At 39.6% G+C, this 25640-nt stretch overlaps 1 protein-coding gene across 2 annotated transcripts in view; it reads left to right on the top strand.

Moving 5' to 3' along the window:
- Positions 1–25640, top strand: part of ATP6V1H (ATPase H+ transporting V1 subunit H) — a 120593-nt gene that overhangs the window by 78198 nt on the left and 16755 nt on the right. For both annotated transcript variants that reach the window (XM_015145373.3, XM_015145372.3), the window contains 2 exons: positions 7982–8083; positions 13827–13940. In XM_015145373.3, the coding sequence (XP_015000859.1) occupies positions 7982–8083; positions 13827–13940 (216 nt within the window). The remainder of the gene's footprint in view (positions 1–7981; positions 8084–13826; positions 13941–25640) is intronic.

The following is a 25640-nucleotide window of genomic DNA, read 5'->3' as shown; positions in this document are numbered from 1 at the left end:
CCTTTTTTAAGAGGCAGGATCTAGCTCTGTCATCCAGACTGGAGTGAAGTGGTGTGATCATAGCTAACTGTAACGTCAAACTCCTGGGTTCAAGAGATCCTCCCATCTCAACCTCCTGAGCAGCTAGGACTACAGGCACATACCACCGTGTCTGGCTATTTTTTTTTTTTGTAATTTTTTAAAGTTTTGTGGAGATGGGATGTCACTCTGTTGCCCAGATTGGTCTCGAATTCCTGGCCTCAAAGCAATCCTCCCGTCTCTGCCTTTCAAAATGCTAGGATTATAGGCATGAGCCACTATGCTTGGCCTAGTGCTGTGTTTTTAATTTGAAATTCCAATTGTTCAGGGATAGTGTATGGGGAAACAAGTGAATCATAGATTTACCTCGTATCCTGTGACTTTGCTGTAATTATTTCTTTTATTTCCTTTTTTGTTTTATTACGCTTAATAATACTTCCAATATGATGGTAAATACAGTGATGAGAGGGTACATCCTTGCCTTGCTCCTGATCTTAGGGAGGAAAGCATCTAGTTTCTCATTATTCAGTATGATGTTAACTATAGATTTTTTTTTTGCACACTATCTTTATTTGGTAAAGTTGAGAATGTTTCCCTCTATTCCTAATTTGCTGAGAGTTTTTATCATGAATGGATATTGAATTTGTCAAATAATTTTCCTAACTCTATTGATATGGTTTTTCTTCTTTAGCCTGTTGGTGTGATGGGCTACATTAATTGATTCTCAAATATTACACTACAAAATATTACACTAGCCTTGCATAGCCGGACTCAATCCTGTGTGGTCATAGTTTAATAATTCATTTTGCATGTTATTAGATTTGATTTGCCAATATTTTTGTTGAGGATTTTTGCATCTGTGTTCATGAGAGATAGTGCTCTGTAAATTTCCTTTCTTGTGATGTCTTTTTCTGATTTTGGGATTATGGTCATGTTGGTCTCATAGAATGATTTAAGAGTTGTTCCCTCTGCTTCTGTTTTCTGGAAGAGACTGTAGAGAATTGGTATTGTTTCTTTCTTAAATGTTTGACATAATTTACCAGTGAGAACATGTAGGCCTGTTGCTTTCTGTTTTGTAAGGTTATTAATTACTCATTTCTTTAATAGATATAGGCCTATTCGATTATCCACTTCTCCTTAGGTGAGCACTGTGAAGGCCACCTAACTTCCATAAGACTAGACTCCTTGGGGTTTTTATTTCTCTAGCTAGTTTTTGTTCAATCTTTAGCAATTAGTCAGTTTCCCTTTAAGTGTTTCTACCAGTTGATAGATCCAACAGCAGTTTCTGCTCCCAATAAGCTTTGATTCTCTGTCACCCATCTCTCTAGCTTCCAGGGAGGTGCTTTGTCCTGGGACCTCAGTTCTCTGATGGATCCTGATGGATCTAAGACGACTTGTTTTGTTCAGCATTTGTTTTTTTTCCTGCTGTGAAGATCGGAGTGATGATTTCCAAGCTCTTTACATGCTATACCAGAAACTGGAAGAAGTCTGCTCTCTTGTTTCCAAGATGATTTTGGCTATTCTGGGTCCCTTAACATTTCATATGAATTTTAGAATCACCTCGTTAAAATCTACAAAGAACCCAGTTTGGACTTAAATAGGGATTCCGTTGAAGCTGTATGTCAGTTTGGGAAGTATTTGGTATTCAGATCCATGAACCTGGGATGTTTTCTGATTTGTTTAGATCATATTTAATTTCTTTCAACAGTGTTTTGTAGATTTCAGAATATAAATTTGGCATGTCTTTTGTTAAATTTATTTCTAAATATTTTGTCCTTTTGATGCTATTGTAAATGAAGTTGTTTTTTTAAAATTATTTATTTCAAGTTTATAGAAAAAAATTGAGTTTTGTAGATTGACCTTATAATACCCTTTTCTTTATTGGATTCCTTTGTATTTTCTGTCTGCTGTTGGCCCTCGAATATGCAGGAATTAGGGATGCCGACCCTCCTTCCCCACAGTCAAAAAGCCACGTATAACTTTTAGCTTCTCCAAAACTTAACTACTAATAACTTCCTGTTGACTAGAAGCCTCACTGATAATAAACAGTTGATTAATACATATTTTGAATGTTACCTGTGTTATATACTGTATTCTTACAATAAATTAGATAAAAAATATTATTAAGAAAATCATAAGAAAGAGAAGATATATTTACCGTCCATTAAGTGGAAGTGGATCATTGTAAAGATCTTCATCCTCCTCATCGTCGTGTTGAGGAGACTGAGAAAGAGAAGATGTTGGTGTTGCTGTTTCAAGGGTGGCAAAGGTGTAAGAAAATCCATGTGTAAGTGGACCTGTGCAGTTCAGACTTGTGCTGTTCAATGATCAACTGTACAAGATTATGTCATCTGTGAATAGAGAGTTTTACTTCTCACTTTTTTAATCTGGGTGCCTTTTATTTCTGTTTTTTGCCCAGTTGCTCTGGCTAGAACCTCTCCTATGCAAATGTCTTTATGAATTGTTTGTTCCATTCCATCATCTATTTGTCTGTTCTTACTCCAATACTATGTTATGTTAATTGCCATTCATTATTTTCTGTCTTGGTGTCTGATAGTATGAGCTTACCTGTTCTTCCAAGGTGTCTTGGTGCTTTCTGGACTTCCGCATTTCTGTACGCATTTTAGAATCAGCTTGTCAAACAAATGGTTTGACCGGTATTTTGATTGGGATTGAAGCCATAGTTTATTCCAGGGGGAGTTGATATTATTTTAATTTGGAAGGAGGGTCCTCCAATCCATGAACATGGTAGTATATCCCTTCATTTATGTAGGATTTCCGTCGGATAATGTTACTCTCTTGTCCGTTTTTCATTACATTTATTCGTTTGTGTGTGATTTTTTTATAGTGTTCCTATAGATATTGCATTACAGTTTTTCACCTTCTACCTCAACTTCAATGGAACTTTTTGTGATGATAGAAGTAGTTTATATCTGTTCTGCTCAGTACAATAGTTTGTCACTAAAGAGCACTGGAAATGTTCTTGGTAACTGAGAAACTAAATTTTAACCAATTTAACTTTAAAACAAACCACATGTGGCTAGTGGTTGTCATATGAGGCAGCACAGTTTGAGCCTGGTATCTAAAAATACTGGTATAATTAGTTCTGTGTTGTAAATCAGGTTGCTCCTTGGCTTACCTCCCTGCCAGCTTGGTATTTGGTTTTCTCATATTTAATATTTGTTCTTCTGACTTTCCGCTTCAATATTTTATTGTTTTTGTTTCATTTCCCATTTCGTCCTTCCTTATAGATTTATACTTTTAAGAAATCCTCCTACTGTCATTTAAATGAGGCATCCAGATGGAACATTTTTTAGATCCACCTGTCTGTGTTGTTCAGACTCAATTTTCTGTGTATTACTGAAAATGATACATGATTCTTATTTAAACGAAGTGTGGTAAATCAAAGTGAGTGCTTGATGTCAGCAAGACTGACAGAATAGGAAGTGGTAAGGAATGGATTAGTTTTTCATTGTTACCTTTTGACTTTGAGTTTTAACAACAAAAAGAGCTTGGATTTTTTTTTTAAATCTAGTTTTTAGAAAACTTGAATATAATGGAGGGGAACGTTTTACAAATTATTACAAAAGCATTATGTGTATCTTTATTATGATACACTTAAAGAGACTTTTGAAAAGGGTACCTTCTAGTTTTTGGTGTTAGGTTTTAATTTTTGTGGCTTCTTCAGATTATTCCCTTTATCTTTGTATGACACTGTGATTTTTCTGAATAGCCAGGAACAATGGTATATGGTATTTTTCTTTTCTTTTTCTTTTTCTTTTTTTTTTTGAGACGGAGTCTTACTCTGTCACCCAGGCTGGAGTGCAGTGGCACGATCTCGGCTCACTACAAGCTCTGCCTCCCAGGTTCACGCCATTCTCCTGCCTCAGCCTCCCGAGTAGCTGGGACTACAGGTGCCCACCACCATGCCTGGCTAATTTTTTCTATTTTTTAGTAGAAACGGGTTTTCGCCGTGTTAGCCAGGATGGTCTTGATCTCCGGACCTCGTGATCCGCCCGCCTCAGCCTTGCAAAGTGCTGAGATTACAGGCGTGAACCCACCGCGCCCAGCTGATATATGGTGTTTTTCTTTTATGTTTATATGATGATGAGAAATTTAAAATTATTGTTTGTCTTTAGTTTTTATTCTTGTTAATGGAGAAACCAAACTCTGTGAAACCTCAGAAGAGGTTTCTTCTGAGCCAATATGAGTGACCACCGTCTTGGGAGAAACAGTCTTACGGAGCCCTGAGAAAGTGTACCTGATTTCTGTTTTACATTAATGGTGGCCAGTTGTGCCTAAACTCCAAAAGGGAAGGGGTATTACGAGTTTTGTCTGATCCCTCTTCCCATCATAGCCTGAAACTTAGTTTTTGAGGTTTCTCTGGGGTCCCCTTGGCCAAGAAGGGGAGTCTCTTCTGTCACTTGGGGTGTTACCAGTTGTGAATATGTATGGGTCTGCAGCAACTCGATCCTTGCCTTCTTGGAGGAAATAATTCTGCTGAGGGGCAGAAATAGGTTTAAGGCAGAGTGAGAGACCAGGGCAAGTTTTAGAGCAGAAGTGAAGGCTTATTAAAAAAGTTTTAGAGCAGGAATGAAAGGAAGTAAAGTACATTTGGAAGAGGGCCAGGTGGGTGACTTGGGAGATCCAAGTGCCCTGTTCTGCCCTTGACTTGGGGTTTTATACATTGGCATGGTTCTGGAGTTTCCATTTCTCCTCCCTCGATGTTTCCCTTGGGCTAGCCTGTCACGTTCAGTGGCCTGCCAGCACTTGGGAGGGTGCACAGTATGTTTACTGAAGTTGTGTTCATGCTCACTGAAGGCATTTTCCCCTTGGTTGAGCATTCCTAGAGGAAGGTCATATACCGGTTAAACTCGGCCATTTTGCACCTTAATGCGCATGCTTAAGCCTGCCCACCCCACTCTTGAGATACTATTGGGAAGCTGCTGATCACCAGCTTCAGGTGTTTTCTATTGTTGGGAAACGGTCGTTCCCTGGCGCCAGCTGCAACCAATTATTATTTTAGAGCGGCAGCTTAACAACCCCCTGATCATGTCACCTGATACTCTTTACATTCTTACAAATTATCTGCAAGAGGTCAATGACAGGTACTAGTGCTGCCCATTTAAGATAGATCTGGATGAAATCTTTATTTGATTCTGCTGTTTAAAAAGCACCATGCATACTGGTCTTCCTTTTATCTGTGGATAACCACACTTACGTCAGGTAATTCCAGACTTGGCAAGTAGGTAAGTTAATTTTTCCCTCTCACTTTTGAACTGTAGAGAAAATACCTTGTAGCTTGTATGTTAGTAGTTTTGAAATAAATATGTATTTTGAATAAGGAAATACTCTGAAATATAAGAAGCCATGGAGATAGAAGAAAAGGAAAAGCTGAGAGGGAAAACAAGTTTCTAAAACTGAGGGAAAACATTGTGAAAGAGAATGAACGTATTTGTTGAGTGATCAATTAGAATAATAGTGTAAATTCTAATTTGATTATAACAGATGCTTTTCAAGATTACATTTCTAGCTAATGTCGAGGCAGAAATCACATTTGGTCTAACTACAGAGCTGTGGTGTGTTGCTGCCTGGATCCATTGAACTATTTGATAGAATCATGACTTGTGGTTAATGTGGCAATAGAGGTTTGGATTGTGATTGTTGAATCTATTGTTGACTTAACTGTATTCAGATACATCTTGGAGGGAACTCTCTCATTGCGTACCATAAAATCTCTTATTTTGAACCTGTTCTTTTGAACATTTTTATTGATTATTTGACACAGAAATAGCATGCTCAGCAGGTTTATAGCTAATAATACAAAGATGTTTTCATTGTTGCTGAAGATATTTAGTGGACTTAATGGTCCTGAAGGGTAAGAATTAAAATCATGTCCACATTTTGCAGATTTGACTAGAAAGTCTGTGATTCCTTCCAGTTCTAACATTATTTGACTCTAAGGCTGTGCTTCTCAAATGTTAATGGAGATCTTGTTAAAATGCAGATTCTAATTCAGTAGTCCTAGATTAGGGTCTGTGGTCAGCATTTCTAAGTAACCAGGCGATGTCCATGCTGCTGGTGTGTACACCGTATTTTGGGTATCAGGGAGGGTCTCAGCCGTATGGAGAATGGCTTAAGTCACTGAGAATGGTTTAAGGCAGGGATTGGCAGCGTGATTTGGTAAAGACCCACCCAGGTAGTAAATATTTTTGACTTTTGAACCATTTTGTTTCTGTCCCAAATTACTCACCTCTGCCATTGCAGTGCCAGCTATGGGCAACAAGTAAACTAATGAGCGTGGCTGTGTTCCAGTAAAACATTTACAGAAACAGATGGCATCTGGGTTTGGACTTGAGCTGTTGTTTTCTGACTTCTGGTTTGATGTATTCAGAATGTCAGTCTTAAATAACGAAATTTAGAAAGTAAGATTAAATACAGAGATTGTTCGAGCTCAAAGCTTGAAGATGGCTACCTGAGAGCATAGATTCAAGTTGCCTTGAATATACACTCCAATTAGTAGCAGTTACAAGTGGGCTTTTAAGGGAAAAAGAAGAGGCAGTTCCTAAGTCGTTTATCAAGAATTTACATTAAAATGACATAAACTGTTGATTAGCTGTACATTGATGTTCGTATCACAAATTCCAGGAACATGAGGGTAATGAGTGGGACAGTTAGGGACAAACTGCCTTTAAATAATTGCCCTTGGACCCACACTCTTGTTTCTGGGTGTGAAAAATTTTATATATTTCACATAGCTTTGACGACTCTGAGCTATTTTTCTTTTCTTGAGAACAAATGTTATATTTTAAATAATTTTTGTTAATGTAATTTGCTTATAATTTCATAAAATTTCTTGATATTTAAATTATCGAAATAAAACATAGAAGTAATCTTTTGAAATTATCAAAATGTTTCAGTTGAATTAAATTTAATTTTAGAATAATTTGCAAGTTAGCCTTTTAAAAACGTACATAGTTTGAAATGTTAAAAACATAAATAGATATATGAGAAACTGAATATATGTCTTGTTTCATCTTGAAGGCAGAGAGAACTAAAGTGGAGCGGTTTCTTCACTGCTATTCAATCTCAGACTCTTCCTGAGGAGGAACTAGGATCAGCAGGCCATGGTCTCTTTCGGTGCCTAGACATACCTTACCTACATCTTTATATACCATTACTTATACATGTCATCAGACTAAATGTATTGATCTGTGATCTGTCATTTTTCCTTCCTATGACTTGAAGTCATTTAACATGACTGTCTTAATACATATTACAATGGCAGGTGGTAATTAGTATTATAAAGAAAAGTGGAGAAGGAAAAGAGAATGATGGGGAGAGTACTGCCTTAGGGTAATCCTGGCCTCTTATACAAGAGATGACATTTGAGCTGAAAACTGAATATTGTCTCTCAGTGTACTAGTGGGTTCAGTTGGCTAATTTGTTAAGGTTTTTATGTATCTATTTCTGAGTTGCTGGGATATTAGAAAGAGTTGTTTTTATATGTTGGTCTTCTACCAAGCCATTTAAAAAACCTTCATTCTGACTGGTTATCACAGTTATGCTCTGCTTTTAGAATGAATTGAGAAGTTTTCCATCTATTTTTAGGCCCTTGAGCATTAAAATACAGTAGGTCCTAGGGTTTACAAATGGCTTATGAAAATGTATATAAGTAGCCGTTTTGTGTTAAAATAACTTTTATTCATCTTCTAGTTTTCTTGAGGCGGGGAGTCCCTGATATTTTGGAAATTGTGCATGGCCTACATTGTGAATCTGAAAGAAACTTGTTATGTATGTATGAAGCTTTGAAAACTGCAAATTTGTGTGTAATAGTGAAATATTTAGAAGAATATGAATATACTAATGTCTATTTTCAGGAAGATATCTTCATTATACCTGTGCTCTGTTGTCCTCTATAGAAAAATTAGAACTTGATCTCTCTGGATAAAATTTGTTTCAGAATCTTGACAAAACTTTTGGAAGTGTCAGATGATCCCCAGGTCTTAGCTGTTGCTGCTCATGATGTTGGAGAATATGTGCGGCATTATCCACGAGGCAAACGGTAAGAGAAAGCCATTTCATTTGGTTTCTTGAAACCTTCAATGTAGAGTCTAAAATAATGTGCTTATCAAAAATGGAGTAGGTTAGCAAAGGAACTAACAAAGTAAATGAAATCAAGTTTGCCACAGTAGTGAGAATTATGATAAACCCAGTTAAAAATGAGTAGTATAGGCCGGGCGCGGTGGCTCACGCCTGTAATCCCAGCACTTTGGGAGGCCAAGGTGGGCAGATCACGAGGTCAGGAGATTGAGACCATCCTGGCTAACACAGTGAAACCTCTTCTCTACTAAAAAAAAAAAAAATTAGCTGGGCGTGGTGGCACGCGCCCATAGGCCCAGCTACTCGGGAGGCTGAGGCAGGAGAATTGCTTGAACCCAGGAGGCGGAGGTTGCCATGAGCCAAGATCGCACCACTGCACTCCAGCCTGGGTGACAGCGAGTCTGTCTCAAAAAAAAAAAAAAAGTAGTATAAAAATATAAGTACACTTGTATAATACTACTGTGTAGATCACATTAGATATTTCATGTTAAAGATTTTCTTTGGTTTGTATGATTTAATTCAGTAGCCATTTTGCGAGCACTGGCTATTTTTTGTCTACTATTTGTACTTACAGAGATGAATTAAGTGTAAAATATTTACTTATCTGGCCCTTAGGAAAAGAATTGCCACCCCCCGTACGTAACCTGAATCATAAGGAAAAGGACTGCTTGGTTAGTGCTTGCCAAGTCCCTCTGTAGTGACTCACGCACACTAAGACGGAAACTTAATGGATTTCTGCAAGTTTCGCAGAAATGTGGTTGTCCCTTTTGTACTTGGCCCTTTCAGACCAAATATCTGGATACAATTAAGGGATGGTTAAAAAATAGTGAGGCTAGCTATTGGAATGGGGCACATAGATTTTGTAGCAGTGGAAGGATAGCAGCAACCTCAGCATCTGAAGAATACCTCCTCAGAACCTGGAGATACAGGGGAGGGAGGGACGTCAGTGATCTTTGTTTCCAGTGAACTGCCTCTAGAGCTTTCTTCAAAGGAAAACACACAAATCTCCCAAGCTGTTGCCAGTGACTTCTGTTTAACTGAGTGCTGGGCCTGTCACCAACTGCCAGATAGCTTTCACTGCTATACCATGGCCACTCCGTTTAACCTTACTGAAAAATTTATTGGAAACAGAAGAGATAATGGTGGCTCCTGCACCTCCTAAGCAAAATGCCTGTCAGCAACTCTGTATGTCTCTCCCATTTCCCCAATTCTAAAGCTATCCCTCAGCCATCCCATGGTATGGACAAATGTCCTCTGACTGGTGCATAGACAAATAGGCCAGTCTCTCCTTAAAATAAGGACTCAGTTATTTGAACTGAACTCAGACTCTGAAGGTTTATCATCCAGCCAGGAGGTCACCCAGCCTGTTTCCTAACTCATGAAGGTCTCACTTGGGTGGCCCCAGCAATGATAAACCACTTTCCAGGGGCACGATGAGTACCCTGGTATTATACTTTATGGAAGCCAGGCATTAACTCATCTGCCTCTTAAAGGGACAGTAACTTGCACTTTAGGGGTGGTCATAAGGAACCTTGAAGTATTTCAGGAAACACTACCAGTAGATTGCGTAGTCATCAGACAATTGTGGAGAGCTCTGTAAAAGGAGGCTGTCCTTGTAGACTCTGATGATTCATTGCATTTGTTTAGGTGGTTGAGTTCAGGACCCTGCGGGACATGGGTGGTGAGGTCACTGCTGCATGTTGGCCTTATCCTGGTGCTTGGAGTCTTGTAGGTAGTAAGTAACCTTAATGAAATGGCATATAAAACTAATTAAGTGGACCTGGTCCCAGCCTGTGCCAGCCAAATTCATCAGAACCACCCACAAGTGTTGTGTTCATGGATAAATTTTTTGGAAGGTAAGATGGTGTAAAAATGAGGGGTTGATATTGTACGAAGACATTTGTCATGCCTTTCGTTTTTCTTTGTTCCCGATAAGCCTTTTGGACTTCTGTCTCTCACCTTTCTGAACTTCTTGCAAGACAAGGCACTGAATGTGCTTTACAGAGAGGTTCGTCTGCCTAAGAGCAATGGGCAGATGTGCTTACTGCCATATGAGAGATTGGGGTTTCTCTAAGTTTAGGGTTCCTCTTATACAGTGTGCAGGGCTCATCTGGCTCCCTTTATGTTGGCTTGTGGAAATTGAGGCTTGGGGGACCAGCACTAAAATGCCAATATCTTGCTATTTCTGTTGCTGTGAACAATAAACTATCCTTTGTCTCAGACCTAGGAGTCTCATGTCTTCTACCAGGATCCATGAAACTGTGGCAGGCTAACTTGTTAGCTGCAAGTAGGGTAAAAACTAGGACCCTCATAGTTCTTGACACTGTAATATCAAGAGCTGTCCAAAATTAATATCATTCCAAAATAATCTGTTTTTCTATGGAAAATTAAAGATCTTTAGATAAGGCAAACATGAATGTAGCTAATAGTCCAATCTGTAACTCATCTAAAATGTGTTAAACATGAAAAACAGACGGATCGATAGTATATAGAGCCCTCTTAGATTTATAAGTGCTAAAAAGCAAATGAAGATAAAAATATGATTTTTCTAAAATCCTGAAAGTGAAAAGCTTGTTGAAGAATTTATCTTCTCACAGCACTGCCTCAGTAGCCAGCCAGTGTTTCAAATGGAACCTTTTGGCTATGTTGTGCACACCTGACCTGCTGCCAAGGCCGAAGCCTGCTGTGCCTTCACGTAATTCTGCTCTACTGCTCCGTTCCTTTCTTTCTTCCTGCTTTACTGTTTCTCCCTAAGAAGGATGATCTCTCCCACCATGCTGTACCTTCGTTAGACTTCCTATCACCAGTAACCGCTGCAGTCGATCCTCCGTGCTTTTCCTGAAATAGCCTTTTTGGGCCCAAAACTGTGGCCATGCTAATTCTTTTCTACGTCCTTCCAGTGGCTTATATTTACATCGTGGACTAATATAGTCATTCTTTATTCTGAAGCCTCTCACCAGCATAACTTATTTTCTCTGCAAGCTCCGGATCCTTCTGCTTTGAGATATGTTTTCGAATTATTTTCTCCTTTCATTAAGACTCTGCTTTTTGAAACTTCTCAAAAAACAAAACAAAACAAAACAAAACAGTGTTTTCTCTCATGGTTATAGGAGGTTTTTTTGTTTTTTTTTGTTTTCCAAACTTTATGGATGTTCAGTGGATTTGCAGACCAACAATTTGAACTACGTTTTCTAAAAGATTAATCATAATACTCAAGCATTTTAAATTACGTAATTCTTTCATGTCAAGTATTAGAATTATTTTGTTTTTGAACTTTTACCAAGTTATCAAGAATAGACTTCTTGAGTCATAAGAAAGGATCGCTGGGCGTGCTGGCTCACACCTGTAATCCCAGCACTTCGGGATTCAGTCGTATTTTGCTCACAACATGGCAGTTTTCTGAGATTGTATTTTGATCCTCATTATTCATTGGTTCCAGAATTGTGAATTTGCCCACCTCCTAAAAAGTTTATTTTCAACACCCGTGCCAATACTAGAGACGCTTTCGCAGTTATCCGTGGACATGTATAGAATTGTCGAATAATTGGAGTCGCGCATGGACACATCCGCAGCTGTGGGGGAACAAGGCAACATTCCGCCATCCTGTGTTCTGTTTTACGCTAGAAACAAGCATCCTTTACGTGGTCTGTTTAGTGCCATATTTTTTTTTTTTTTGCAGTTTTGTGGGGTTTTTGTGTGTGTGTGGGGGCGATTTTGCTGTTTAAAATTGCCCCAGACCTTCTGCTGGAGTGGTGTATAATGTTCCTAAGCGCAAGAAGGGGCTGTTACGTGCCTGTGGAGAAAACTCGTGCATTAGAGAAGCTTCCTTCAGGCAGGAGCTATGGTGCTGTTGGCTGCTAGCTCAGGCCTCAGAGGAGTCTAGAGAACAAGCAGCCTGTGACCGTGCTCTGTGAAGCTCAGTGGGGCTCCAAAGCCGACTGTGAAAGGACCTTGTCAGCTATTTTAAGGATTTGGGTCCTTTGTTTTATTTTTATTTATTTTTTTTAAGAAACGGTCTTACCCTGTTGTTCCAGCTAGAGTGCAGTGGTGCGATCATAGCTCACTGTAACCTTGAACTGGGCTCAAGTGATCCTCCCACCTCCGCCTTCTAAACAGCTGTTTCTACAGGTGCACACCACCATGCCTGGCTAATTTTTTATTTTAATTTTTTTGTGGAGACAGCATCTCATTGTGTGACCCAGGCTGGTCTCGAACTCCTGGGCTCAAGCAATTTGTCCTAGCTTGGTCTCCCAAAGTGCTGGGATTACAGGCATGAGCCTGGCCTGGGTCCTTTTCTTAAGAGAAGTAGAAGCCACTGAATTTTAAGTAGTAAAAATAATATGCAGAGTTTTGCTAAGATCCCTTTGGCTACAGTGAGAATGGGAGGCAGGAGAGCATCTTGTATCATCATCGCTGCAGAGCTGGGCTTGGTGTCCTGCAGGGACATAGGCTTTATGTCCTTTAATCATCACAGCAACGCTGTAAAGATGTCCTTGTCCTCCCTATTTGTCAGGGAGGAATTTACCAGGTAAAGGACTTGTCTAATTAACATGTTTGATAAATGGCTGAGCTGATTTGTTAGATAATGTTTTAAAGTACAGTGCCTGGCATGCAGTAAGCACTCAGTTAATGTTTGATGATACTTACATTATGTTCTTTTTTGTTCCCCTCAGTTCAATACATTTTTTTAAAAAAACCATGCTTTAAAGAATAAAATATAAAAAGGTATGCAGATAAAAGCTTCCCTTTCACTCCGACCCCATCTACTTATTTCTTTCTGACCCCAGAAACCTTACTGATCTGTGAGATTGTCTTAAACCACCAAACACCGTACTGTATTAAGGTGCCACTTGTCACTGACTATATAATAGGTATCCTCCACTAGACAGGACTGGTGGCTGAAGAATGGACAGGGCAGTCCATACTGTTTTGTGGAAGTTGAGACTCCACAGCTCTGTCTGTAACCACACTTTTGCAAAGGAACAGAGGACCTATTTCTATGCATGACGAAAATAACCATTTTTACTTTCCTTTGTGTATGTAATAAGTGGATTTTCAGGGTGTTGGAAGTGTGGTGATAGAAAGCAGTGTCGGTTGTCAGTCATCTCGGTGCTCTCGAAGATATGAATGTTCTCCTCCATCTCACTGCCCAAGTCACATGGCATATCCCATTGTTCTGAGAAACCGGTGGATATCTTAAAATCAGTAGTCTTTTCCAGGAAATTAGCATGGGTGCTCTTTAACCCTCTGTTCCCTGCTGTCTACCTCTAAGCCCCTATCTGTCACACAGCACAGTCACTGGTGGGCTTGATATTGATTGTATATTATGAAAATTAGATGGTGTTCAATACTGATTTTAAACAAGCAAGAAATACTGATAATAAAAACGTTAATACTCAACCACTTAGAAAACCATGATCTAAAATGCTGGTGACTGGGTGGTATCTGGGCAGATCATACTTTTCTGGATTAGAGATGAGAAATGAGGACAGCTGTTGGATTTATCATTAGGAATTAAAAAAAAAATATTTGAATACTGTAAATCTGTGGTTCAGGGAAAATGATGTAAAAAAAAAAGACACGTTTGGTTTATTTTCGTACATTGTTACTTTCCTTTTTAGCATTTTGGTATTTGAGATGCCTGTTTATAAACTGTGAATTTGAGAGTAATTGCATCTTCCTCACCATGTCTCTCCCGTTTGCAGGGTCATCGAGCAGCTCGGTGGGAAGCAGCTGGTCATGAACCACATGCATCACGAAGACCAGCAGGTCCGCTATAACGCTCTGCTGGCCGTGCAGAAGCTCATGGTGCACAACTGGTATGCCATGGCTTTTTGCTCACACTCGTACATTAGTCTGCAAACTCTCACTTGCCATTCTAAAAGTTCTTATGTAAATGCTTTGAATGACCATTTTTAAAATCAGTGAGTTTGATTCAAAATGTAGAAATATATTTTAGTAATTCAGAGCAATAACACAATAGTTTTAAAAAGATACTCAAGGTCTTGAGTGTATATTCAAAATAATAATTTCAAAAACAACTCCAGAGGTAACTCAAAGGATCCTGTGACATAAGTCAGTCAGTCCTTTTTGGAGTTGAATGCAGTTGGACTACTGATTCCTTTAGAGACGCCACAATTTTGCAAGGCTTGACTATTCAGCATATGGTAAATTGAATGAATTTTACCAATTCACATAAAAACCCTAAAAGCTGATGAAACTCAGATTCAGCTCTCACATTTCATTCATATAGTTTATGCTTTTGAAGTAACTAAAGTTGTGCTTCTTTGTTGCCTGTTTTTATTTTTAAAATAAAAATTAGTGACTTTTTTGTATCCACTTAAAACAAGATCAATTAAAGAGTAACTACTTAGACATAATACTGGTGAGCCCTTTGTGTATATAATAGAAGAAATGAAGAAATGAAGATTCCTCTTGGCATAGCTGCTTTTAGCTGTAGATTGGGTGTTCAGTGCCTTCATCACTATCCTAAACAGTTCAAATGCCTCTCCATTCCCCAGCCTCTGGAAGGATGCTCTGTTTTGGACTATTTTTGTTAAGGCATCAGGAACAAATATACATTGCTTTTAACTGACAGTAATGCTACCAGCCCTTCCAAAGGAGAGGATTAATGATGCATTAGCATGGGTGCATTTTGAGGATGCAGGCAAATACAGTGTAGGAGACTATCCAGGAGTGCTGCTGTGGTATCATGTGTTAAATACTATGTTCCTGCCACTTAACACTTTTATCATAAATAGTGACATTTATGTAAATTCTGACAACTGCTTTTTGAGCACTTTGTACTCTGATAAGTGTACAAATTTGTACCTTGATAAGTTAAATGATGTTAGGTATGATGGAAGTGAGTGCAACTTTATATAGGATGATTAGAGAAAGCCTCCCTGAGTAGGCCACATAGCTAAGATGATAGTAATGAAAAGGAACCAGCCATACAGCTCTATTACTGGGGTGAATAAGCATTTTAGGTAGAGGGAATGAGAGGTGAAAAGGCCATGAAATAGTAATGAACTTGGCTTGTTTAAAGCAATGTGCGGGGACTTATGTGATTGTGACACTCAGGGTTGGAGGTGCTGCTGGCATCTAGTGGATAGAGACCAGGAGTGCTGGTAATATCCTGTAATGCAGACAGTCCCCAGCATTAAAGAAGTATACGTCAGTGCCGAGGTTGGGAAACTCTGATATGAAGGATGGTCAAGGGCAAACTCTGACATGAAGGACGGTACAAGGGGAAAAATACGGTTCAGGAGAGGTAGGCAGAGACGTGATCATGTAGGGCATTGTAGGCTATAATTTGACTCCTGTAAGATGAGTTGAAAACCATTGCAAGGATATTAAATAGGGGAATGACAAGGTGTGGTTTATGTTTCGAAAAGGTCACTTTGGCTACTCTCTGGAGAATGGATTGTGTAAGGGTAAGTGAGAAAGAATGAAGAGCGTTTGAACTGGTTCTCATGATAGTCTGGGGCTGAGATAGTTGGTGGCTTGGCGTAGACGATAAACATTGAGATAAGAAGTAGATGGACTTGGGGTAGATTCAGAGCTAGTGCTGACAGCACTTGATGGGCTGAAAATGTTTTTACTTTTTTCCATAACTTCAGTGCAAGAAGAATGGGATCAAAACAGAAGGTAAAAACCCCAGAATGGTTTTTATCTGTTTAGCAGGAGGAAAAACTTCAGGTCTGTCAGTAAAACTTAGGATACACCACTGGATTTCTCTCCTTACTTCACTTTACCCCAAGCTAGATTTTTCAAGATAAATCAATTATTTAGTAATTTCATATTTTATGGTTTGTTTTATATCTCTTACAGGAATTTAATTTAAAGGATGTTGGCATTTAATAGAATTTGAGGCCGTTGCAACCAATGAACTTATAGTTGCCAGATGTTTTTCTAAAGTTTCTATGAAAGTCAAAGTTTTATTTTCCCATCGTGTCGAAATTAGGGCTATTGAAATATAATTATTCTTTTATTAGTTTATTTCTCTTGAAATCTTTCTTGTTGGATCTAGTGGTTTTCTTGTTTTAAAAAATGTATATTCCTAATATGAAAGGCAAGATGTGTGTGAAACAGGATGTTTGCCAGTGGAGGAAATTTTTTGGTTGAGAATTTTTGTTGTTCAGATGATCATGTATTGAAGATGAAATATTTAAAATTTGACTTTTTTCTTGAATTTAGAAACTTGGTGTAGTCTCATAGTACCTTTCTCCGTGTATGATTATAAGAGGAAGAGTATTCTGTCTTTACAGGGAAATACTATTTTATTTGCTCTTTATGAGAGAGTATTCTTTTTTCCTTTATCTTTCTAATTATATGCCAAACTTTTAAAATTTTAATGTTTTAGCTATGATTATTTCCTTTGCATTTAATGGAGAAGCTTAGTGTTAGTATTTTCCCACACTTCCTTCATAGAGAAATTTTTATATAAAGGAAGATTAAAATTCACCTGTGATCTCTGTATTTGATTGTGACTTATAAATTTCTGTGGCTCTGTGTGCCAGAGAATGAAAGTTACTCAAGTAATAACAATTTATTACAATACCAGTTTAATATGAGACTAAATAGAATACCATTTGGAAAGTAATCTTTTGCAAATTACATCCCCAAATGTAAAAGAGGTTTGGATCAATACCTTTTTTCAGGTAACCTAGTTGTCTATTCTAAACTATACTTGTAAAGACTACCTTTCTACCTGCCTAAAATAGGGGCTTTTTAAACTACAATATGTTACTGGGGTTCTAAAGAATCTATAAATTTCTCTAAATTGTTTTCTTTTGTACCAAGTGAAAATTTGAAAATACAGTGGAGTTTTTCTTTTAGCACTGGCTTGATTTAAATGGAAACGAGTTATTGTAAATAGTGTAATTTAGCCCTCCATAGTGAAATAGTTATTTGAAAATAATGAAAATGCAAGCACAGATGAAAGCATGAAGGTCTGCGTAACAGGCAGCAGCAGCAGCACTTTGCCTGCATCCCTGGGCTTTTCTGCCCTAAAGGATTTTTAGGTTTTTGATATTGCATTATTCCTGAAGTTTTTGTTTATCAGATTAAATTGTAACTTGGGATACAATAAAGTTAACATTTATTACTTTCTGCTATGAATTTAAAAAATGTTAAGTATAATTTCAAAATTATATTTTAAGTGTAATTTATGTTACTTAAGAAATCATGGGGCCGGGCGCGGTGGCTCAAGCCTGTAATCCCAGCACTTTGGGAGGCCGAGACGGGCGGATCACGAGGTCAGGAGATCGAGACCATCCTGGCTAACACGGTGAAACCCCGTCTCTACTAAAAATACAAAAAACTAGCCGGGCGAGGTGGCGGGCGCCTGTAGTCCCAGCTACTCGGGAGACTGAGGCAGGAGAATGGCATAAACCTGGGAGGTGGAGCTTGCAGTGAGCTGAGATCCGGCCACTGTACTCCAACCTGGGCGGCAGAGCGAGACTCCGTCTCAAAAAAAAAAAAAAAAAAAAAAAGAAATCATGGAACTGGCTCAGATATGGATTTTGATTTTGATTCTGTTATAAGGAGTTAAATATTAAGTTTCTTGATAATGTAGAGATACATTTGAGTTTATATCACATGGAGTATAGAGTTATATAATGGGAAAATACTTATTTAATTATTTTATGATTGATTTCAAAACTGTATCCTTGAATTGTAGGTGTTAGAATACCAGCGTTTCTCCCCTTCCACATCACATCTGTATTTCTGTGGAACAATGGATTATAAATAACCCTGACTGAGAGTGGGTGAGGAGCGGTGGGGGAGGAATAAAGTTGCTGGGGAGGGAGGGGACAGTGGCACCCACTGGGCGCCCTCAGCTGGGAAGCCTGAGCAGGCCAGTCCTACTCGTGGGCCTCCACAGCTCTCATCTTTTTGTGCCCACCATGGCATTCCTGGTGTGCCCTTTGTTCTTTTGTGCAGTGCTGGATTTTTATATTCATAAATTTGGCAGAATATATAAACAGTGACAACTTAGAGAACTTGTGTATATACACCTAATTCATCCATTTAACATCATAAAATGTCAATTGTTTTTCTCCTACAGAATGATTTTAAATGTAATCAGCCTCTAATGCAGAAGCAGCAATATGTGCATAAGAACAGCTCAGGACTTCAGGAAAGAAACACTGACGTTTGTAGGTAGAGGATCTCATGTAGAATTTTCTATTTTTGTCTCTAGATTCTTATTCAGCCCTTTCTTAAGCAGCATAATAAGTTATAAGAATGTTACCATCTCGATTTTTTATGCTTAGGTAAATTAATATAACAAAAACTCAGCAAGGCTGAGGGTATGGATGATACTACTTTGTTCTCTGGTATTTTTATCAGCTTTGCATATTTTAGTTATTCTGTAAGTGCAGAGGCATAAATACAGTGATTAGAAGAGTTACGAACTAAAGAGAGAAAAAAAACCTCTTATGTGTTTTAGCTAACTTTTAGGATAATAATCAAGTTACCAAAACATTCCACATGATTTTCAATAAACATAACATTTCTAGATTTAATGTTTTCCATAATTAATTTCTAATTTCTAAATTAATTTCTAGATTCTCTTTCTGGGTTTCTGGAATTTTCTAGGTAGCTGAAATTTTCTGGGTACCTGGTCTCTTTCTGGGTACCTGGAATTTTCCACATTATTATGACATTTTTAGTGGAGGAACATATGAAAATGTTTTTAATGTCATATGTTTTGTATATTTGAAAAAAACAAATATAACTGGATTTTTTAAAATATGAAAACTAATTCCAGGTAAAGAGGAATTTTTTACAGCTGTTATCTCACTATCAACTGGTAATTCAGCCTCCCAATCGAAGGTTGCTGCTTCTTTGCAAGTTAGAAATGTTTCCTAAGACTGTATTAACTTTAACTTTTCTGGACACTATGCACCACTGAATTACAGTTGATTTGGAAATGCCAGCATAACATAAATCTCAGATTGTTGCAAAGTATCAGCCTAAGTAAACATTTAGAAGAGCTGGAAAATAAGCATTTTGACAGTAAAGAAAACCCCTGATGGATAATGTAGTCTATGGACTTCATAATTAAACATAAAATCAATTACAGGTTTCACACATAGGTGCACATGACTAAGTGTGGGGATCTGTGGATCTAGTTCATGTTTTGGTTTTGTTTGCTTATGATTGGCTTCTTAGACAAACAGGTACCTGAAGTGGGATTTAAAGGATCAGTAAAGCATAGACGAAGAAAAGGCTGGTCTAGTAAGGAGAAGTAGAGAAAAATGAATTAACTTGCTTTGGTTTTCATTGCTTTCTCTTCCTTCTGTGTGAGTGGAGCAGTTACATTTGTGGTCACTTGGCATATTTCATTTCATGGGCTTTGTGTGTGTGTGCGCATGCACGCATCTGTTTTTTTTTTTTTTTTTGAGACAGAGTCTTGCAGTGTCGCCTGGGCTGGAGTGCAGTGGTGCGATCTCGTCTCACTGCAACCTCCACCTCCTGGGTTCAGGCGATTCTCCTTCCTCAGCCTCCTAAGTAGCTGGGATTACAAGTGCCCACCACCACACCCAGCTAATTTTTTTGTATTTTTAGTAGAGACGGCACATCTTTTAAATCCAATAAACCTCACTAGAATGGTTGGCAGAATATACTAAAAATTTAATTAAGATTGAGCAAACTTTATATTCACTCTCTAAGAGATTTAAGTTTTCGAATTATTTTCTCAGTGTCCCTTTATGTATGTCACCCAGGTGTTACGTCTTGATGGGGGAAAAATGTTTCATAGCTAATCGAAATGAATTGACAGGTTTTTGTCTTTAGTAAAAACCTAAGGAATTGACCAAAAAGAGGGGGAGAAGTATCAGCCTATTGTCTTAAGAAAGGTACCTTTTGATGTAAATATTATTTAATTGAATTTTTATTCCATTTAAATTTTAAAAGAATTGTGCAGCAGTGCAGCAGTTACATTTTAAAATCTAAATCCTCTTAGATGAATTAGATGAAGTTTATCATCTGTTTTTACTTCTGTTTTAAAAAAGGAATTCAGCATAAAGGTGCCAAAGTGTTAGTGTAGGGCCAGAGGTTTTCCTAAAAGACCAGATTTCTCCCACCACACTGTATCAGATCTGTACCACATTCTCCTAGAGGCACCTCTCACACTAGTAGGAGCTGTGCTCTTCTTGCCTTATTTTCCTTAAGGGCTAGGCATTCAGAAGCCTGAAATGAAAACAGTCTCTTGGATGACAGTTTTTCCTGCCTTGCTAAATATCCCAAAAATGTATTCTGAGAAAACATTTCAGTGTCTGGTTTGAACACCATGCTGTTCCATTTGTATCCAGCTCTTTTCTCAGTTAAGAGAGTTATGGGGGTGTTTACTTTTATCTCTGTAATTGTCTCTAATTTAGTTACGGACAGGAATACTTGTTAGAAAATTCAATTTGTGCTAAAGTAGAGAAATAAGAAGTAGAAAATAAAGGCATAGCACACAGTTTCAGTACACTGTCGTAGCAGGATGAGCTGCAAACAAAACCCCTCAGATACCAGGTTAAAGAAAGAAGTGGCTTTATTCGGCTGGGAGCATCGTCAGACTTGCGTCCCGAAAACTGAACTCCCCAAGAGAGAAATGCCTGCCCTTTTAAGGGCTTACAGTTCTAAGGGGTCCATGTGGAAAGGTCATGATCGATTGAGCAAGCATGGGGTATGTGCCTGGGGCTGCATGCATCAGTTATCAAGACAGAACAGAACAGAGCAGAAAGTTTGACAGTGCTTCCTTATACAACGCCTGGAATCTATAGATAATACAAGTGGTTAGGTCAGGGGTTGATTTTTAACTACAAAACCAGGCCTGGGGTGTGGTGCCAGGCTGTCTATTGATTTCATTTTTGCCTTTCTTTAACTTTTACTTCCTCTTTCTTTTTCTGAGGTATGAGACAATAAGAGAAGTAGGCTCCTCTTTATTCCCCCCTTTGAGAATCTCACATATTAGTGGGAGTTCTCATTCTCATTTTCACTACTTAGGTCTTCCTGCAAGACAGATTGATAATGATTCATGTAATACATCTGTGCTGAGGTTTTCTGATGAACTAAGATAGCAACAAAACTTTTTATTGTTTGAAGGAGCAAGGGTAATACACAGGGGAGCAGCAAGCCAGTTCTTATTACTAGCAATACACATACGATGAGGGTTTTAAATTCTCCTATAGTTGGAAACTATTTTTTAAATAAAGACTTAGGATTAAACCTATGCCACACCTGTACAGGCACATGTGCCAACTTTGTCATGTCTCTATATTTTCAACTACTTGCCCTTGATCATCTGTGTGCAGACAACAATTGGTTAGGTTGAATTTTCCACACATTTCTCCTTCAGCTGCTAGTAAATAGTCTAGGGCCAGTCTATTCTGATAGACAGCATTTTTCATTTGGGTTTCTTGCCAGGCTAAAATGGTCAAAGCTCTGCCAGTTTTATTAGTGATTATTTCTAAGACGGCCTGCAACTGTATGATTTAATTGAGCATGTAGCTGGGGGTTTGACTTTTAATAATAGACGTTTTTAAGAGGTAGACATTTGAACTTGTGGGCGTCTGTTTGGGGAAAGAGTTAGTCAGAGTAAAGTTATTTTGAGGCATTAACTTTTTTGCTTCCTAAGGCCATTGGTCTCCTATGTTAGTCTTTCTACAAACATAACGTGAGGAAATGCCTAGGCTGCTGGCAATGTTTTTAGCTAAGGGAGGAGGCTCTGGTAACTTTTGGTTTATATACTTAAAGAATGACTTAAAGACTTGGAAATGCTGCTGGGCCAGACGGGTCTGAGTTCTTTGACTAAGTAGTATGTGTACAGTGGGGACACTTTTATATAGGTGCTAGCAAGGACAAAAGAGGTCCTTACCTGGGAAAAAGATTGAGTACAGTGACAGAACAATAGTAAAACAGTATACAGTCCTAAGATGTCTTAGTATACTAGTCCTAAGATGTCTAACTACATTACTTGTTTGATGAGTCGTCAAACTCAGCAGTGCTTAGTTAGCTTCTGGTGTGTGACTAGAGCAGGGCTTGTTGTTTCCTCCGCAGCAGCTTGGTCTCGCCTTAGGATTAGCCGGGTTGGATGATCTGAGTCCTACTGGCTGGTTCACTTGTCCTGAACTGCCAGTGTCAGTCAACTGTGGTGGATCCAAGACACAACACCTGCAACTTTAACAGCAGTGGGAGTGAACAAGATTACAATATAGGGCCTATCTTATATGGATCCTAGAGAAATTAGATTTTACTTTTTAACCTAAACAGAGTCACCAGATTTAAAGGAGTGTCAGGCTTACAGGCATTTTTATGTACTTAATTATGAACACTTTGTATGGCTATTCCTAAAGCCTGCATTTGCTTTTTTTTGAGGTCAATTCCCCTAGTTCCTGGAGATTACCTTTAATTTTGGGGACTTAGGATTTGGGGGGTGGTTGACTGAACAAAATCTTATAGGGGAAATACCTAGTTTGTTTGATGGGGGTGCATCTGACTTGGAGGACGACCATAGGCAAAAACCTGATTTTAAATGAATTTCCTGCCAATATTTCTTCAGTAGCTGCTTGAGTGTCCAGTTTATGCTTTTTACCTTTTTCTGAACTTTGCGGCTGGTAGGCGGCATGCAGTTTTCATGTGATCTTTAATCCCTTTGCTATTTTCTGTACCAAGTCAGCTGCAAACGCTGGCCCATTATCTGAGCCGATTCATAAGGGCGGTCCATATCTAGGAATAAGATCTCGGAGAGGCACACGGGTTACTTTATGAGCTTTTTCAGTTTGTGTTGGATGAGCCGCCACCCACCCAGAGTAGGTACACACAAGAACTAGTAAATACTTGTTACCTCCACACTTTGGCATTTCTGTGAAGCCCACCTGGAGATCTTCAAAGGGGGTGTTCCATAAGCTTGTATGCTGGGCAGAATGGCTGGACCTTGCCTCGCATTGTGCTGCTGGCAGGTAATACATGGCTGTGCCACCGTTTTGGCAAGGGCTGATGAATGTGAGATGTAGAATAAGCGGCCTAACAACTTTTTAAGTGACTCTTGACCTAGGTGGGTGGTCTCATGCACAGCCAGTACAGCTGTGGCTCCTAGCAGTTGTGGCATAGCTATCTTTTTATCTGGTAACCGGATCTATCCTTCTTCTATTATTTGTCCTCCTTCTGTCTGGAAAAAGTCCTTTTTTTCTTTAGAATAAGTAGGTACAAGGTCAGGTGCTTGAGGGAGAAGGGGGGCTGTGACTGACACCCGGTATGCAGCTTTCCTCTGAGTCCCAGCCTCTGAGTCAGCCTGGGAGTTCCCGAAAGCAACTCTAGTGGAAGCTCGCTGGTGTCCCCTGCAGTGCATGACTGCCACCTTTTGGGGCCTCTACACTGCTTCTAGTAGTTGCAAGATTTTTTGCTGATGTTGTATGTCTTTTCCTCCGGAGTTTAACAAGCCTTTTTGCTTGTATAATGCACCATGTACTTGGAGGGTTAAGAAGGCATACTGAGAGTCAGCATAGATGTTCACAGTCTTACCTACACTTAATTCTACAGCCTGAATTAAAGCAATGAGTTCATCCTTTTGGGCTGAAATACCCTGGGGCAGTGATTGGGCTTCAATGACAGTATCCAGGGTTACCACTGCATATCCCGCACATTTTTCTCCTTGTGGGTTGACGAAGCTGCTCCCGTCCACATGCAGCTCCCAGTCCACTGATGCCTAAGGCTGGTCCCAGAGGTCAGGTCTGCTAGAGTAAACTGAGTCTAGCACCTCTACACAGTTAAGCTCGACAGGGCTCTCTGATACCGAGAGCAAGGTGGTGGGGTTCAGGGTGTTACAAACTTCAGTGGTTATGTGGGGATTTTTACAGAGCACACTTTGGTACTTGGTTAGTCTAGCATTCGTCGGCCAATGATGTCCTTTGGTATTCATTAAAGTCACCACAGCATTGGGGAGCTTTTATGTTCAGCTTTTGCCCAAGAGTCAGTTTATCTGCTTTTTGTGTTAGCAGGGCAATTGCTGCTAAGGGCCTCAAACACGGGGGGCAACCTTTAGAAACCCCATCTAGTTGTTTGGAGAGGTAGGCCACCGGCCTCAGCCAGGGCCTCACAGTCTGAGTCAAAACCTCAACTGCCATTTTTTTCTCTCTCTGACACATATAGTGCAAATGGCTTTGTCAGGTCAGGCAGACCGAGGGCTGGGGCTGGCATGAGTTTCTTCTAACTCACGGAAGGCTTGCTGCTAAGACCCCTATTCAACAGGTTCCTGGTCAACCCCCTTTGTGACTTGGTACAGAGGTTTGGCCAGTACTGCAAAGTTTGGGATCCATAACCTGCAGAACCCTACAGCTCCTAAGAATTCTCTCACCTGCCTTCTGGTCTTAGGCTCTGGCAGGTTGCAAATGACCTGCGTTCTTTCTGATCCTAGACTGCGCTCCCCCTGTTGGATAGTAAATCCTAGGTAGTGTACCTGCTGTCTGCAGATCTGAGCATTTTTTTTGGAGACCTTATACGCACAGTCCGCTAGGTGCCTGAGCAGGGCATCTGTTCCTTTGGCGCACCCGACTGCCGTGGCGTCTCCCAGCAGGAGGTCGCTGACGCACTGGAGCAACACGCAGGCTAGGTCTCTGGCGGGAAACTTTTGCAGGTCTTGAGCCAGGGCCTCCCCGAAGATAGTAGGGGAGTTCTTGAACTTTTGGGGAAGCCAGGTCCAAGTGTATGAGTGGTGACACCTGACCCTGGATCTTCCCGCTGGAAAGCAAGCAGTTTCTGGCTGTCAGGAGCTAGTCTGATGCTAAAGAAAGCGTCCTCTTCAGGTCCAGGCAGGTGAACCAGCTGTCCTCAGTACATGAGCAACTGGTGGCAATCAGCCTAAGTAGGGTTATGAGTCTGGATAATAGTTTGAAGCAAATTAATTAAGGCTTGAGGCTTTTTAGTATAAGATGGGGTATTCTTTCAATTGAGGAGATCAGCAGAGGTGAAGGGTTGATACACAAAGGCACACCTTTCTACCATATGCCTGTCTTCGTCTACCCCAGTATATCGCTGCTTCCTCAGGGGCATTTGCATAGCTTGAGCAAGGCCAGATTTGAGACTGCCCGCTTGACTATCTTGACTTCCTTCCCTGGCCTCTCAAGGCTCTGATCCTCCCCTTCGAGGTGAGACGTGGGGCGTGTTAGCTCCTAAACCTGGTTCCTGGGGTGCTGTTGGCCTCGGTAAAGGAGGGGTAGGCTGGGACATATGGAGGAAGAATTTCTGTTACCTCTGGCGGCTCCTGCAAAACTGGTTTCTTTTGCTGTTTCTGGGATTTCTTCTTTTAACTCTGTGTCTGCTGGCGAAGCTGCTCTTACTTGTACTTGTGGCCTTTTTTTTTTTTTTTTTTTTTTTTTCCCGCAATAAGCCGTTAAACAGGGCTGGATCTATGCTGGTTTTGTCTATATTATATTTAACTATGAATCAGTATAAAGGAATTTGGTCTGGGTACACTGGCTACCTCCAACCCCTGTCACCACCTGAAATACATGGCCAGTTGTTCC

Source organism: Macaca mulatta, chromosome 8, assembly GCF_049350105.2.
Source record: "Macaca mulatta isolate MMU2019108-1 chromosome 8, T2T-MMU8v2.0, whole genome shotgun sequence".
NCBI classification, from domain to species: Eukaryota; Metazoa; Chordata; class Mammalia; order Primates; family Cercopithecidae; genus Macaca; species Macaca mulatta.
The sequence above is the reverse complement of the archived record's forward strand: the minus strand, read 5'-3'. Positions and strand labels throughout refer to the sequence as shown.